The 13329-nt window shown below is 41.6% G+C and overlaps 1 protein-coding gene across 1 annotated transcript in view; it reads right to left on the bottom strand.

Annotated features, from left to right (window-relative positions):
- The window catches only part of DOCK2 (dedicator of cytokinesis 2), a 419219-nt gene that overhangs the window by 290220 nt on the left and 115670 nt on the right, over nt 1-13329 (bottom strand). Inside the window, exon 25 of the mRNA XM_045901591.3 lies at nt 11357-11463. Coding sequence (XP_045757547.1) covers nt 11357-11463 — 107 coding nt within the window. The remainder of the gene's footprint in view (nt 1-11356; nt 11464-13329) is intronic.

Genomic DNA, 13329 nt, shown 5'->3' on the forward strand with positions numbered 1-13329 from the left:
CCTCACCATTCCCTGTAGCCTCCCCACCATGAGCTGAGTTTCAGTTGATCATCCTCACCCTGCTTTCTTAGTGGTAGAGAAATACTTCTCTGTACACTTGTCTCTGTCAAAGGTGGAAAAATGACTGACTGACCCAATGGCACTGTGTTTTAGGAAAAAATAAAAGGAATCACATTTCTTTACAAAGTAAAGAAAGTTCTCACATGTTTCATAGGTAAGAAGAAAATGTGTTATAAAAAATATAACTGGGGGCACCTGGGTGGCTCAGTTGGTTTAAGCATCTGCCTTCGGCTCAAGTCATGATCCCAGAGTCCTGGGATCGAGCCCCACATTGGGCTCCATGCTCCACGGGGAGCCTGCTTCTCCCTCTCCCTTTGCCTCTCCCCCTGCTTGTGCTCTCTTGCTATCTCTGTCACTATCTGTCTCTCTCTCTCAAGTAAATAAATAAAATCTTAAAAAAATTTTTTTAAATATAACTGAAGATTATATTATTATTAAAATATATATTGGTAAGGTTATTTTATTAAAAGGCATAGTAACTATTACTCTGCATCTTCATTTCTTTTGTTTTAAAGATTTATTTATTCATTTATTTGAGAGAGAGACAGAGACAGCGCACTCACAAGTGGGGGCAGGGGCAGAGGGAGAGGAAAAGAATCTTAAGCAGACTACCCACTGAGCACAGGGCTCCATGCAGGGCTCCATCCTAAGACCCATGAGATCATGACCTGAGCCAAAATCAAGAGTCCAATGCTCAAATGACTGAGCGACCCAGATGCACCTGCATCTTTATTTCTATTACCTTCATGTGTGGGCTCAAGTTTGAAGACCTCTGGAGTAAATCTTTTCTCTCCCAACTGTAAGCTCCCCAGGGGGACAGAAACCCTTTTGTTTAAATGCCATTTTGCACAGCAGCTCAGAGAGTACATTTGGGAATCAGACAGACCCCAACTGGAATCCTGGTCCTGATATGCTATTGGTCTATGACTGTTGACAAGTTTCTCAGCCTCTCTAACTTTTAGTTTCCTCACCTGTAAAATGGGGATATTAATACCTATACTTTACAGGGAGGTCATGATAACGCGATAATGGGTGAAAAAACTTAGCATGGTGTCTGGCACAATATAATGGTTAAATAAATGGTGGCCATAAAATTATTTATGACTATCTTTCTTTCATACTCCCCATAGCATAGTGCTAGCTACATTTTTAGATTTTCAATAAATATCACTTGAATTGAAATGAATCTGCAGCTGTTTTTCAATTCAGCTGTATTGTGGTCTTAAGGAAACTTCCTTCTATTCTAGGAAGATGTTGTGGGGGAAAAATCAGCAAAATCAAACTTAAAACAGGTCCTCATAAAAGCCTCAGAATGTCCTAAAACCCTGCCTCACTATAATTTAAACCACCCATGACTGTAATTCCACAATGAAAACAAACAAAACAATTTTGGAGTCAACATATAAATTTGTAAAGATTTACAGAAATTCTCTCATTGTGTATGTTTCCTCTCATATAAAGAATCATTCCAGAACTGGGAAAGAACCCCATGGGTCATGGATCGAAAGGCACAGAAACAGCCTGATCTTGCAGTTCTCTAATTTTAATGAGGTACTTTTTTTTTTTTTAATTACAGAAGAGTTGATTTGGGTTGTCATTAAAGAGGTAATCTGGGATTCCCCCACAATTAAATCATACTTCATAATGCCATTAAAAGCTACTATTCTAAGTATTTGGGGAGGTTCAAGAGGGATTCTTTTCTTTGATTGTATGTCAATCTCTTTTCACTTCAGCCAAAAAAAAGGACACTTTATCAAATGTCTCCTGGGTTTGTCCTGCAGCTTCTTAAATCACTGTCTTCTCTGATTGTAGATCTGAGGGTTTCTTCCTGAGATTGAATTCTGCGATCAGTCACATTGAAAAGGGAAGAGATGTGAGGGACAGCCACTTCTCAGATCTCCAAGTGCGGAAGGGACATTTTGGAACTAGATGTGGCTTTGTAACACTGTAGGTGGGAGGGGCAAACCCCTATTTGAAGATCTCTGATGTCTCCAAGTGTTCTGGTGAAAAAAAAAAAAACTTAGGTACTCAAAACTCAACAGCTCTTTCTTGAAGAAAATAAATTGGCTCTGGTACATAAATCCTTTTACCTTTACCAGGGTTCGAGCCTGGCTACGTGACCTTGAGGGCATCATGGTTTCCCTTCATCTGTTTGACCTTCTATAAAATGGCCTCATTCCTTGCTCCCAGCTCAGGCAGGATATTTTAAAGCATTGCGGGCAATATATAGGAGAAGGAGTTTTTAGGCATGAAACAATCTTTGAAAGACTCAGCAATATTATCATTGTGAATCAGAGAATAATTTTTTAAATCATAGGTTTTCATGTTGCTAGAGCTCTGGAAAATCTTGTGCAATGTCATGATTGTATAGTTGCTCCACAGAGGTTAAATGGCTTGGCCAAGGCCACACAACTATGCAATAAATTAGATAATGAGCATTAGTGTGTAGCAAAGTGCCTGGTGCATAAGAAGCACTCAATAAACGTCACCTGCAGTTCCTACTGTTCATATTACTGTTGTTGCTATTATTCAGGTCTCCTTACTCTTAGTTCAGTGTTTTTTTTTTAAATCAGATACATAAAGAAACCACCTATGGACCCAAGCAATTTTTTGCTTAAGATAAATGATCATTCAAAGAAACCATCTCATTTCTTTCATAACTGAGAAGGTCCAAGCCTAGAGAAATACTGTCTTTCCACATAATACAGGAAGCCGACATAACACAGGAGCCTGATTTGGGGCTTGCCTACAGAAAAAGAGGCCTGACCCTTCTGGCCCTTCTGACCCTTCCACCCTCAACCAGTAATAATAGCACAGAGGAATTGCACATTGTGGACCAGGGATTGAATACAGGCTCCAGCAGGACTCCCTGCCCTCAAGTCCCCAGGGAAAGGTAATGTCCTTGAAATACAAAATGACACCAAGATGGGGAAAATAGACTGTCCCACATTTGAAACTGAGAACAGTATATGGCTAAATGGCAAAAAAGATAAAATCAGACTCCTACCTCACACCATATATAAAACGTAAGTTCTGTAGATTGATTACAAACTTCTGTATCAAAAGTAAAATTATAAAATTCTTAGTAAAAATTCAAATGAAAATCTTTTAGGCTTTGGGATTGAGAAAGATTTCTTAAACAAGACATAAGATTTGACTATTAAAATGATCAGTAAATTGATATTAAAAGAACTTCTGTTAAGAAATTACATCTTAAGTAAATGAAGATAAGTTATGAGTGTATAAATGAGAGAAGATATCCATAATACGTAAGGTCAGCAAAAGATGAGTATGAAGAATGCTTAAAATATCCTGTAAACCAGTAAGAGAAATACAACCAACCCAACAGAGAAATGAACAAAAGACATGGACGGACATATCACAGGCATGAAACACAAGTGGCAAAGAAACATAAGAAAGGATTTTCATCATCATTGGTGATCAAGGAAATGTAACCCAAGACAGGGAAGACTTACCTTACACCTCCATCTTTGGTAAAACTTAAGAAGTGGGATAATACCCAGTGTTAAAAGAATGTGGATCTACAGGATCCCTCATGAATTACTGATGAGAATGTAAACTGGTGCAACCACCTTTGGAAAACAGTTTATCACCATCTTCTGAAGTCAAGCATTTGGTCCCTTATGACCAAGCAAATCTTCTAGTAGTTGTAAACACAAAAGAGACTCTTGGACATTTGCAACAAGAAGCATGTACAAGAATGTTCTTAGCAGCAATGCTTACAATAGAGAAATACTGAAATAGCCCAAGTGCTTGAAATTATATGGTTTATTCACACAATGGAACCTTCCACAGTCGTCAAAACAAGGAACTCGAGCAACCTGTAATATGGATGAATCTTAGTATAATATTAAATGAAAATAAAGTAAGTTTCCCCCCACTCCCACCAAGTTACTCACAGTTCAATACCCTTTTTATAAAGATAAAATAACCAAAACACTAGGGATATACAGAGATGCAATAAAGCTGCATAAAAAGGAAAGCAGAGGAATGATTAAGGAAGATTCAAGAATGTGGTCACCTTAGGTAGAGAAAGACAGAGCCACATGGTCACATGTAACTGATTAAGTTTCTAGTTTTTGTTTTGGGTAGTGAGTGCCTGAATGTTTAATTTATTGTTAAAGATAACTGAATATATAAATTTAAAAAAGTAGGGATTGTGTGGACCAATGATGAGGTGTATTATGAATCAACTATACTGTGATGCTTCCAGTTCTGTACAATCAAAGTCCTTCCTCTCCTTTCCCCCTTTGTAAGCAACTCTGGCCATTTAATTGCATTACTGCCAAGTTCCAAAGACCAGTTTCTGAAAGCTGGCATCAGTGAAATTCTAAGCAGAGTAGGCACATAAAGAAATAAATCATAGCCCTTATTCATAAGAAGTCCATTCCATCAGCACAGACAGTTCCATGAACAGACAAATAAGAGCACGGAGGTCAAGTATGGAGATGCAAGTCTGCACTACGCACTGTGGGAGCCACTTCTCGCTGCCCACACTGCTCTCCTTTTCCCCACTCAAGCTCCTGGCATTGTGCTTCCAACTCCAGAGGCGTCAGCCAGAGGGCCATCTTTATCAGAATCCACTTGGAGGGCTGATACCACGCATATCATTTGCCCTCCCACCATCTTCAGGGTCAGAATCTTTGGCATAGGGTCCAGGAATCTGCAATTTTAATAAGCTCCCCAGGTGCACCTAAGTTTTGAGAAATCTCCCTCACAGAGGGTCTATGCCTTGTTTTATCCCCTTTGTGAATTGAGGATAATATTCTGATCGTACTGAACTCTCTACTGTCCCACCTTTCCCTTTTGGTCAGGTACCCTGGCAGCCATCCCATCTTTATAACCGCTGGGGAAAGAGGTGGGGAAGGCTTCCTCAGAAAGGAAGAAGATGTGACAGAGGGGAAGGCTAGTGGCCCCTCTGCTTGAGATTGAGACCTACAGCCACAGACATGTGTGCCCCAAAGTTTCCTCTTGAGCCAAAGTCCTAAAGAGAACCATTTTGGAGAGGTTGTGGGGAAAGCCAAAAGCCGAGTCTTTCTTTCCTTTCCTAATTTGGTTCCTGGGACACTGTGCCAGATGCAACATTGGAAAGAGGGAGAGGACTATTTTGAATCTGAAAGACTGGTTACATCTGAAGCCACAAGGTACCACTAAATGAAAAATTTAAGTTGCCACAGTACAAAGTAAAGGAAAGACTCAAAAAGATTAGACTAAAAGCCAACCAAGAGGGGCTCCTGGGTGGCTCAGTCGTTAAGTGTCTGCCTTAGGCTCAGGTCATGATCCCAGGGTCTTGGGATCAAGCCCCACATCGGGCTCCCTGCTCAGTGGGAAGCCTGCTTCTCCCTCTCCTACTCCCCGTTTGTGTTCCCTCTCTCCCTCTCTCTCTGTCAAATAAATAAATAAAATCTTAAAAACAAAAAAACAAAAACAAAAACTAGAAGCTTTATCATCTTTGCACACTGAACTTGGTGCAGAAATTTGCAAACTTGCAACAGTTGCATCCCCACTACCTCCCAGGCCCCACCTATAGTAGAAACAGAGTAAATGCTGAATGGATGGGGCTGAAATGCCTACTTACTGCAGACATCAGGTTTGGGTCTTAAAGGGATGAGTAGGAGCTACTGGTTAGTGGCTGGAGGTAGGGGAAGGCCTTGGGGAGAGAGAATGCCTTCTAGGCAATATTTGCAAATAGAAGAATTGTGGAAGGTTGTGTATAATGTCAGGAGAGACGAGAAGCCCGCCACAAGACTAGTGCATATCCTGGAAGGAAGAGGACTCGTTCTCTTACTGCCTTTTCCTTCTGAACAGTCTCAGAGCCCAGCCTGATGTGGACACCCCAAGCTCCAGGTGGCCCACTAACACCACAGCTTGCTCTGAAAAGCTGCAGCAGCATGGCTACTACTGACATCAAGAGTCCCATCTCCCGCCCAGGCAAAGGTCCCTAGGCACAGCTGTCAGAGAGTTGTCCAGCATTGGAAACAGGGACAAGGAGTGGAAGATGGAAGAAAAAAATTCCCTTGGGAGGTATAGGGAGGCACTTTTTCTAATATGATGAAGGAAGCACTTTCAACAAGAAAATAAGCACTATTGTCTCCTTTTTATTCATTCTGAGAATAAAGCATGGCATAGGAGAAGGAAGATGAGTTTTGTTATTCAAAAGACTTGTGTTCCGAATCCAACTCTAACACCTACTACCTGTGAATAGCAGAGGCAGCACTCATCAAATGTTCCATGTGCATCCCTTCACTTCCAGATTCCCTTGCAGCTGGGTTGGGAACTTGTGTTGGGTTCTGGCCAAGGGACTGTGAATGGACGTGGTGGGTGTCACTTTCAGGCTGTGGTAGTTAACAAGTGTGGCTATCCATCCTCCCTCCCTTTCTTTCCTTCTGCCTGGAGGCCATGGTACCAGCTGGAATAGCTTCAGAAGGGACAAAAGGCACAGAGCCCTCCTCAGACTTTGCGAAAGAGAGAACTAAACCTCCACATAGCTAGACCACTGAGATTTGGGGATGTATGTCTTACCCCAGCAACACATAGCCCAATACATGAAGACCCTAATACACTGTGTAATATTTGGCCTCATTAGGATGAAAGTTACTTGATTTTCCAGACCTTAGTTTCTCCATCTATATCATGGGAATAATAATACCTGTGATATTGGGTTGTTGTGAGAATTTAATACATGTTCATGTCCTATATAACACCTAATGCATAGTTGACATTTAATAAATATAAGTCTGTCTATCTGTCTGTCTCTCTCTCTCTCTCTCTCTCTCTAAGATGCTATTGATGTCATTATTATTCTTTTGGCTATTATTGTTATACACTAGACGCAACAGGTGCTTTTAAATAAGTAGCGAGTGTGTCAAGTACTCTGCTGGTTGTTTTACATAATTATCCCATTTTTGTAGCTAAAGGAACCAAGGTTCAGAGAGGTTACTTGTTCAAAAGAACACAGCTACTAAGTGACCAGGGCAGAATCAGAAACAAGAATTACCTGAATCAAAAGTCCATATCCTCATGGCAACATTCCTATTCACATTCTTCAGATGTGGAATCCTGGAGGCTCAGAGATGTTACATAAGTTTACCAAGCAAAGTAATAACTGCAGAGTGAGAGGACTTTCCTCTATTCCCAGGCCAGTGCTGCCGTGATGTGCTGATTAGCAAAGATAAACCCCCTATGGTACTGGGCACAGCCATCTGTGCCCCTATCCCCCAGAGTGAACTGAGGTCCCCGCAGCTCCACATACTGTGGGCAACAGATAAAAGGAGGGGGAAAGAAGGAAATTACATCCTGATAAAAGAAAAGCTGGGTGCTTTGTACTCACAGAACAGCTTCTCAATACAGTTTCCAAAGAAAAACCCATTAGCTGAAAATAAAAACTGGAAGAACTTCCAAATCTCTGTCAGGACTCTGTCTCTGTCTCTCTGGATCCTTTTCTGGGTCTTTCTTTTCTTCTGTCTTTCTGTCTCTGTTTCTCTCTGTTTTTCTCTCTGGGTCTCTCTCTCCGTCTCTCCCTCTACTCCTCCTCTGTTTGTTTTGGAAGTTGAGAAAAGCGAGCAATGTGGATCCTAAAGCAGTTTACACTGAACCAGATGGTTCATCTGATTAGCATCAGACTAAAAAGACACATTACTTAGAGATTAGGTTCTCATAGGGACAAATCTGTTCCAAAGGCGCATAAGGTTTGCTTTTCTCTTAGACTCCCCTCAAAGCTTTCTCAGGGCACATCTATTCCTTTCTCCCATCACCACCAGAAGGCAAGTCTGAGCTTGAGTTGGAGAAGACAGCAAATTAGTCTCCACAGATTTCTTAGTTCTCCTCTCCCTGAACCCTGAAGTCATTCACGCTAGGTGAGCCATTCCCTATTTGAGACTTGGCTGTTTGAGACTCTTTTAACCCTCTCACACCAGAGGCTAAAAAGCCATATTATGCCCCTGACAACCCAATGAGACACGTTTTGTGGTTATTCCCACTTCACAGATGAGGAAATTGAGATTTACAAGGATTAAGTAATTTACTCAAGATCACAGGTCTAGTAAAAGTTGAGACTAATTGCTTACATGAAAGAAAAAAGGGGTAAAGTGTGTGTGTGTATTAAAAGAGCCCCATGGAACAAACCATCATAAAGGATGGTTGGCAATTGTTCCAAACTATTTAACTGTGTGGAGGCCTACAGCAAGATAAACAATAAAACAAGAAAGCACAAACATCTCACCCTGACCTCCACTTCTTGTAGGCATACATAGCATGGGCCCTTTGCAAAACTATGGAGAAATGAAATTAAGGTTGGACAAAACCCTTCAAAACCAGAGTGGGAAGCACATACAAGCCAAGGCCCTGTTATTGATTAAGTCCTGTGTTTCTCAGAGTTTGAGGATATACATGTACTTCCAGGAAAACAAGGAAGCTTGGCTTAGGGCCACATGCAACTGTCAAACATGAAGGGACCCCCTTACTGCAAAGAATTAGAAGGTCAGAACAGAAGCTAGGAAAACAAAAGGAGCAGAAGAAATAATAGCCACACCACCAATAATAACAGCTACCACTTAGTATAGGACATTATGACATCATAAGCACTTTAAAAGCATTATTCACCTCATTAGCCCACACAACAGCCTTTTAAGATAGATATTGTTATTATTTTTCCATTTTACAGATGAGCTTACTAAGGATCAGAAAGCTTAAGTAAATTGCCGATGGTCACACAGCTGATAAGAAGACGAACCAGGAATTCAACCCAGGCCTAGTGAGATACAAGAACAGTGCCATTAACCGGTACACCTTCTCTCACTCCCTTCTCCAAAGGATCCTCCTGAAGATAGGCCAATAGGATAGTCTGCCAACATTTCAGAAAGTGCCTAAAAGCCTTCTGGCCCCTCTGCTTGATATCAGTACAAATGTTTAAGGCTGTGAGTACAAGCTAATGTCACCGACAATACTCCAGGCAATTTGCACATCTGGCAGTTAAATGAGTGCAGGTTGAAAGCAAATCCCATCCCTAAGGCACAGGACACTTCACAGGGAGAACAACAGGAGGGATTTCATTACAGCTCAAACTTGGCTAAGGAATCAAACTCACCTTATTTAAGGGTATAAAGGAGACACTCACCCAGGAGCCAATGACACCCAGTAAGCACACGTGAATTCAGATTTTATTCATTTGGAACCTGAATACTTAAGAAGGGGTATGAGCTGAAGTTTCCCTTTGGGGTTATTTTGGGAAGAGGGTTCACTTAGCAAATCAATCGTGGGAGAGGAATTACCTTTAATACATACTGCTTTCACATGCGAACCAAGGATGGATAGACTAATTATAGTCTATATATAGACCCCTTTAAAAGGGGTCCCAAAGAGTTCTCTGTTCACTTATTTCTAGTCTCTTTAAGTGTTTAAAGGTAAGAATTTTGCATTTCATGTCTAACTGTGTACAACACAGGGGCTGGCCTTCTGTCTGTTAATATTAATCGGAGGGTTTTTACTGAATCAGAAACTCAGAGACACAGCAGGACTGGTGAGCAGCAGCTGTCCAGCCTGCTCTGGGATTATGCTCCCTCTCAGGGGCCATCACCAGCCCAGGAGATGTGACTCCAGTAAAGGAACTACTCTGACTTCCAGCAGCCTGGAATGGACAGCACCTGCCCCATCCAGGATGGTGCTAGCACTCCATCTGGCCTCATGCTAAGCCGGTCGCCTGACAATGACAATGACGGTGGGTCTGAACAATGAAGGCGAGCCAAGTAGCCCCACCCTCTGCTGCCTGTGGGGTGCAGCACCATATGCAGCTGAAGTCACCCTTGCCACCTCCCTGGGGTGGGACCCGATTCATCTCTACAGGGACGCCACCTGGAATCCGGGAAGAAACTGCCAGGGCAGGAAGGGGCAGGCATATGTCAAAGCCTTCAGAGTGAGGGCAATTCATTCTGATGGGGAAGGCAGAATGTGAAAACCACAGAACGCTCACTTTTTAAAACCCAGTATACAAGAAACGCAAAAAGACTTACCAGGATTAGTTTCTGATCACCTTGCAACAAACCACCTTGCACAAACAAACCATCTATTTATTGCATTAATCTGTTGGCACACATCTGTCTGAATGGTCAGGAAGCCATAGACATGAATATAAAATCACCAGAACACTTTGCTTCGTGTGCCCTTCTCCTATCCTTAACTCCAGGGATAGGAATTCAGACAGCAATTTTGGATGCACCATGTTAACCAGGCATTGGGGAAAAAGAATATTTACAGTGAAGTGGTTCCTGAATATTTCTGTGATTTCCAGACAATTTACATAAATATTCAAGCCTAGCTCTCTGAATAAATCTCAGTTGGGTGATGACTGATCCCCTGCTTTCTAAGACCTCTTGTTTCTTGTACAGTTTGCTTCTCATTTTAACACTGACACCGGTGTAGACACAGAGAAATTAAAAATTGGGAAGTGTTGGCCTTAGTATAAAGAAAACAGTGCTGACCCTCAAAAGTCTTTTTTTTTCACCCTCACAGATAGCTGTGATCCTGCAAATGTCAAGTGTTGCTGGAGATGAGGTAGATGATGAATACTGACTTTTAATCCTGCCTGGCCATATCCAGGGGTGTGGCCACCTAACTCACCAACCTCAAAAACAGTGCACCCCAAGGCTCTTAGCAGTGGGCCCTGGTCAGGGGACTGGTGGTTATCAGAGATCAGTTTGGGGTACATACATGTCTTCAACTTGAGCAGAAGTAGGAATTAGAGAGGGGTTTGTTTTGTTTTCATTTTGAAAAATGTAAATTACTTTTGAAAGGTAATGAAACAACATGGATCCAAATTCCTACTCAATCAGAATCTCTGAGATGGGTCATGGGAATCTGCATTAGCTCTCTAATTTATTCTTTCACTTTAGAAACTTTGAGAACTTCTCTGTGACACGTTCTTTCTACCAAAAGAAACTTCACCTACTTCCGCTCAAGTCGAAGACATGTATGTACATATAAACCATGTAGGGGAAAAACCTCATAGCAGAATGACCTAAAGTGTAGGACTCCAAATTTACCACCTCATTAAACTCTCTGAGGAGGAGCAAACAATGCAACCTAAGCTTCTTAAAATCAGTTTAGATTCTGATAGCTGAAGTTGTCAGCCACTTTTTACTTTTCGCATTTATTCAGACCAAGGGAGTTACTGCAGAAGCAACATTTGAGTCACCAGTGAGTTGTTCTGGCCTACTGAGCACGTGAAGTACATCGTGTGGTTTCTGGCACCACCCACCCCGCCAGGATGCTTGGCACTCACCTTGCTTCTTAAAGAGGTTGCTCTGGACTATCTCATTCATGGATTGGACTTTCTGCTTCTGGAGTTTCACAGGGGGGATGCAGGTGTAGAACTCATATAGGAGTTGGCTGAGGGCAGGAAAAACAGGAGTACAGAGGGCCAGTTAAATCAGTGCTTCCCATATCCTGGCACTTACAATCCATGCCCAGACTGCCAGCCCTGTGGAGGCAGAAATAACATACAACTTGCTCCCTTGCTGCCCCCCCGCCACCAAATCCTGGCAAAGCATCAGATGCATAATAAGCCTTTGTGTAGTTGGTGTTAGTGTTGACTCCTAATAGCATTCGAAGAGATGTGAAAACTTGAAAATAATACCAATAACCCTGAGCTCTTTTGTATATCAGACACATGCTTGGCACTTTACATCTGTAATGTCATCTAAACCTCATGACTCTAAGAGGTAGCTACAATACTTATCCCAATTTACAAGTGGAAAACCTAAGGTTCAGAAAGGTTAACTAGCTTTCCCAAGGTTGCACAGCTAGGGGGCTCAAAAAACAAAGATTTGAAACCAAGTTCTGACTTTGTTACCATACCACTTTATTTACTGATGTTTTATAGTTAGTAATGCCTTATAAGTCTTAAGATCAAAAGGGTCCTTAATTTAAAAAAAAAAAAAGCTATGAAAAATTGTGGGTTAGAAGCAGTTTGGGACATGATAAAGGAGATAGTTCTTCCCCGATAGAGTGAACATAAAAACACCACTGAAACAGAATTATAGCCCCTGTCAAGCTTTCCAAAATCAGCTCATTGTGTTCACTCATTCCTTCAAGTACTTGTTAAGCATCTATTTGATGTGTGACAGGCAATGTGCACAACAGTGGGGATACAATAGGAACAGACGTGGTCCCAGTCGGCAAGGAACTTACATTCTCATGGAGGTCGGCACGCAACACAGAGGCAAACAAATCAATATGAGAGGACACGTGCAATGAAGACAAGAAATAGGGAGTTGTATTAGAATGTAATGGTGTAGGGGCTGGGGAGGAACTGAATTGATTTACAGTATTCAGCGGTAGCTCCTCTGAGAAGATACCGTTTAGTTTGAGACTAGCAGGATGAAAAGAAGCCAGCAGAAATCTTGGTGTGAAGACAAAAAGGCCATGAGTTGAAAACACTGACAAGATCCAAATCATGTCTGGAGTGCAGTGAATAGAATTATAGTGATGTTCACATCTCGGTTTTGATGACTATGCCATAGCTAAGTAAAGTTTGAACTTATTAAGGGAAGTTGGGTGAAAGGCATATGTATAGTATCTTTGCAACTCTTTTCTGGATCTAAAAACATCTCAATAGAAAAAGTTTTTAAAATTGGGATGCCTGGGTGGCTCAGTCGGTTAAGCATCTGCCTTCGGCTCAGGTCATGATCCCAGGGTCCTGGGATCGAGTCCCACATCAGGCTCCTTGCTCGGTGGGGAGCCTGCTTCTCCCTCTGCCTGCCACTCCCCCTGCTTATACTGTCACTCTCTCTAGCAAATAAACAAATAAAATCTTTAAAAATAATAATAATAATAATAAAATAAAATCTTCTATATGTTATCTTGAAACTTAAATGAATTTAGGAAAAAGAAGGAAAGGCCATATCTGGTGTAGAGGCCTCTATTCTAACAGCACAATTACTTTAAACTAATGTGTTCATCTCATGAGAGAAATGGGGTAAAGAAGAAGGCAAAAGGGAGCCTATCTCTCTATTATTCCTGTAAGTGACTGGAGGTTGTTCTCTACAGTCCATACAGGACACAGACTGGGACCCCAAAATAAACTTTAAGCCCAAATGAGATGGCAACATTCACACCAACTATCAGCTCTTTAACCCACATGTTTGCATTCTGTATCATTTGTGTCATCAAAGAAGGATCTTTATTTTATGTTGGTTTTCACCAAAGTCTGGCAAAATAAAAACCGGAATGTAAAAATCTGACAATGGAAGCCCT

This window comes from Mirounga angustirostris, unplaced genomic scaffold (assembly GCF_029215605.1).
Source record: "Mirounga angustirostris isolate CCGP_5_RB_7025 unplaced genomic scaffold, mMirAng1.0.hap1 SCAF_7, whole genome shotgun sequence".
Lineage (NCBI taxonomy): Eukaryota > Metazoa > Chordata > Mammalia > Carnivora > Phocidae > Mirounga > Mirounga angustirostris.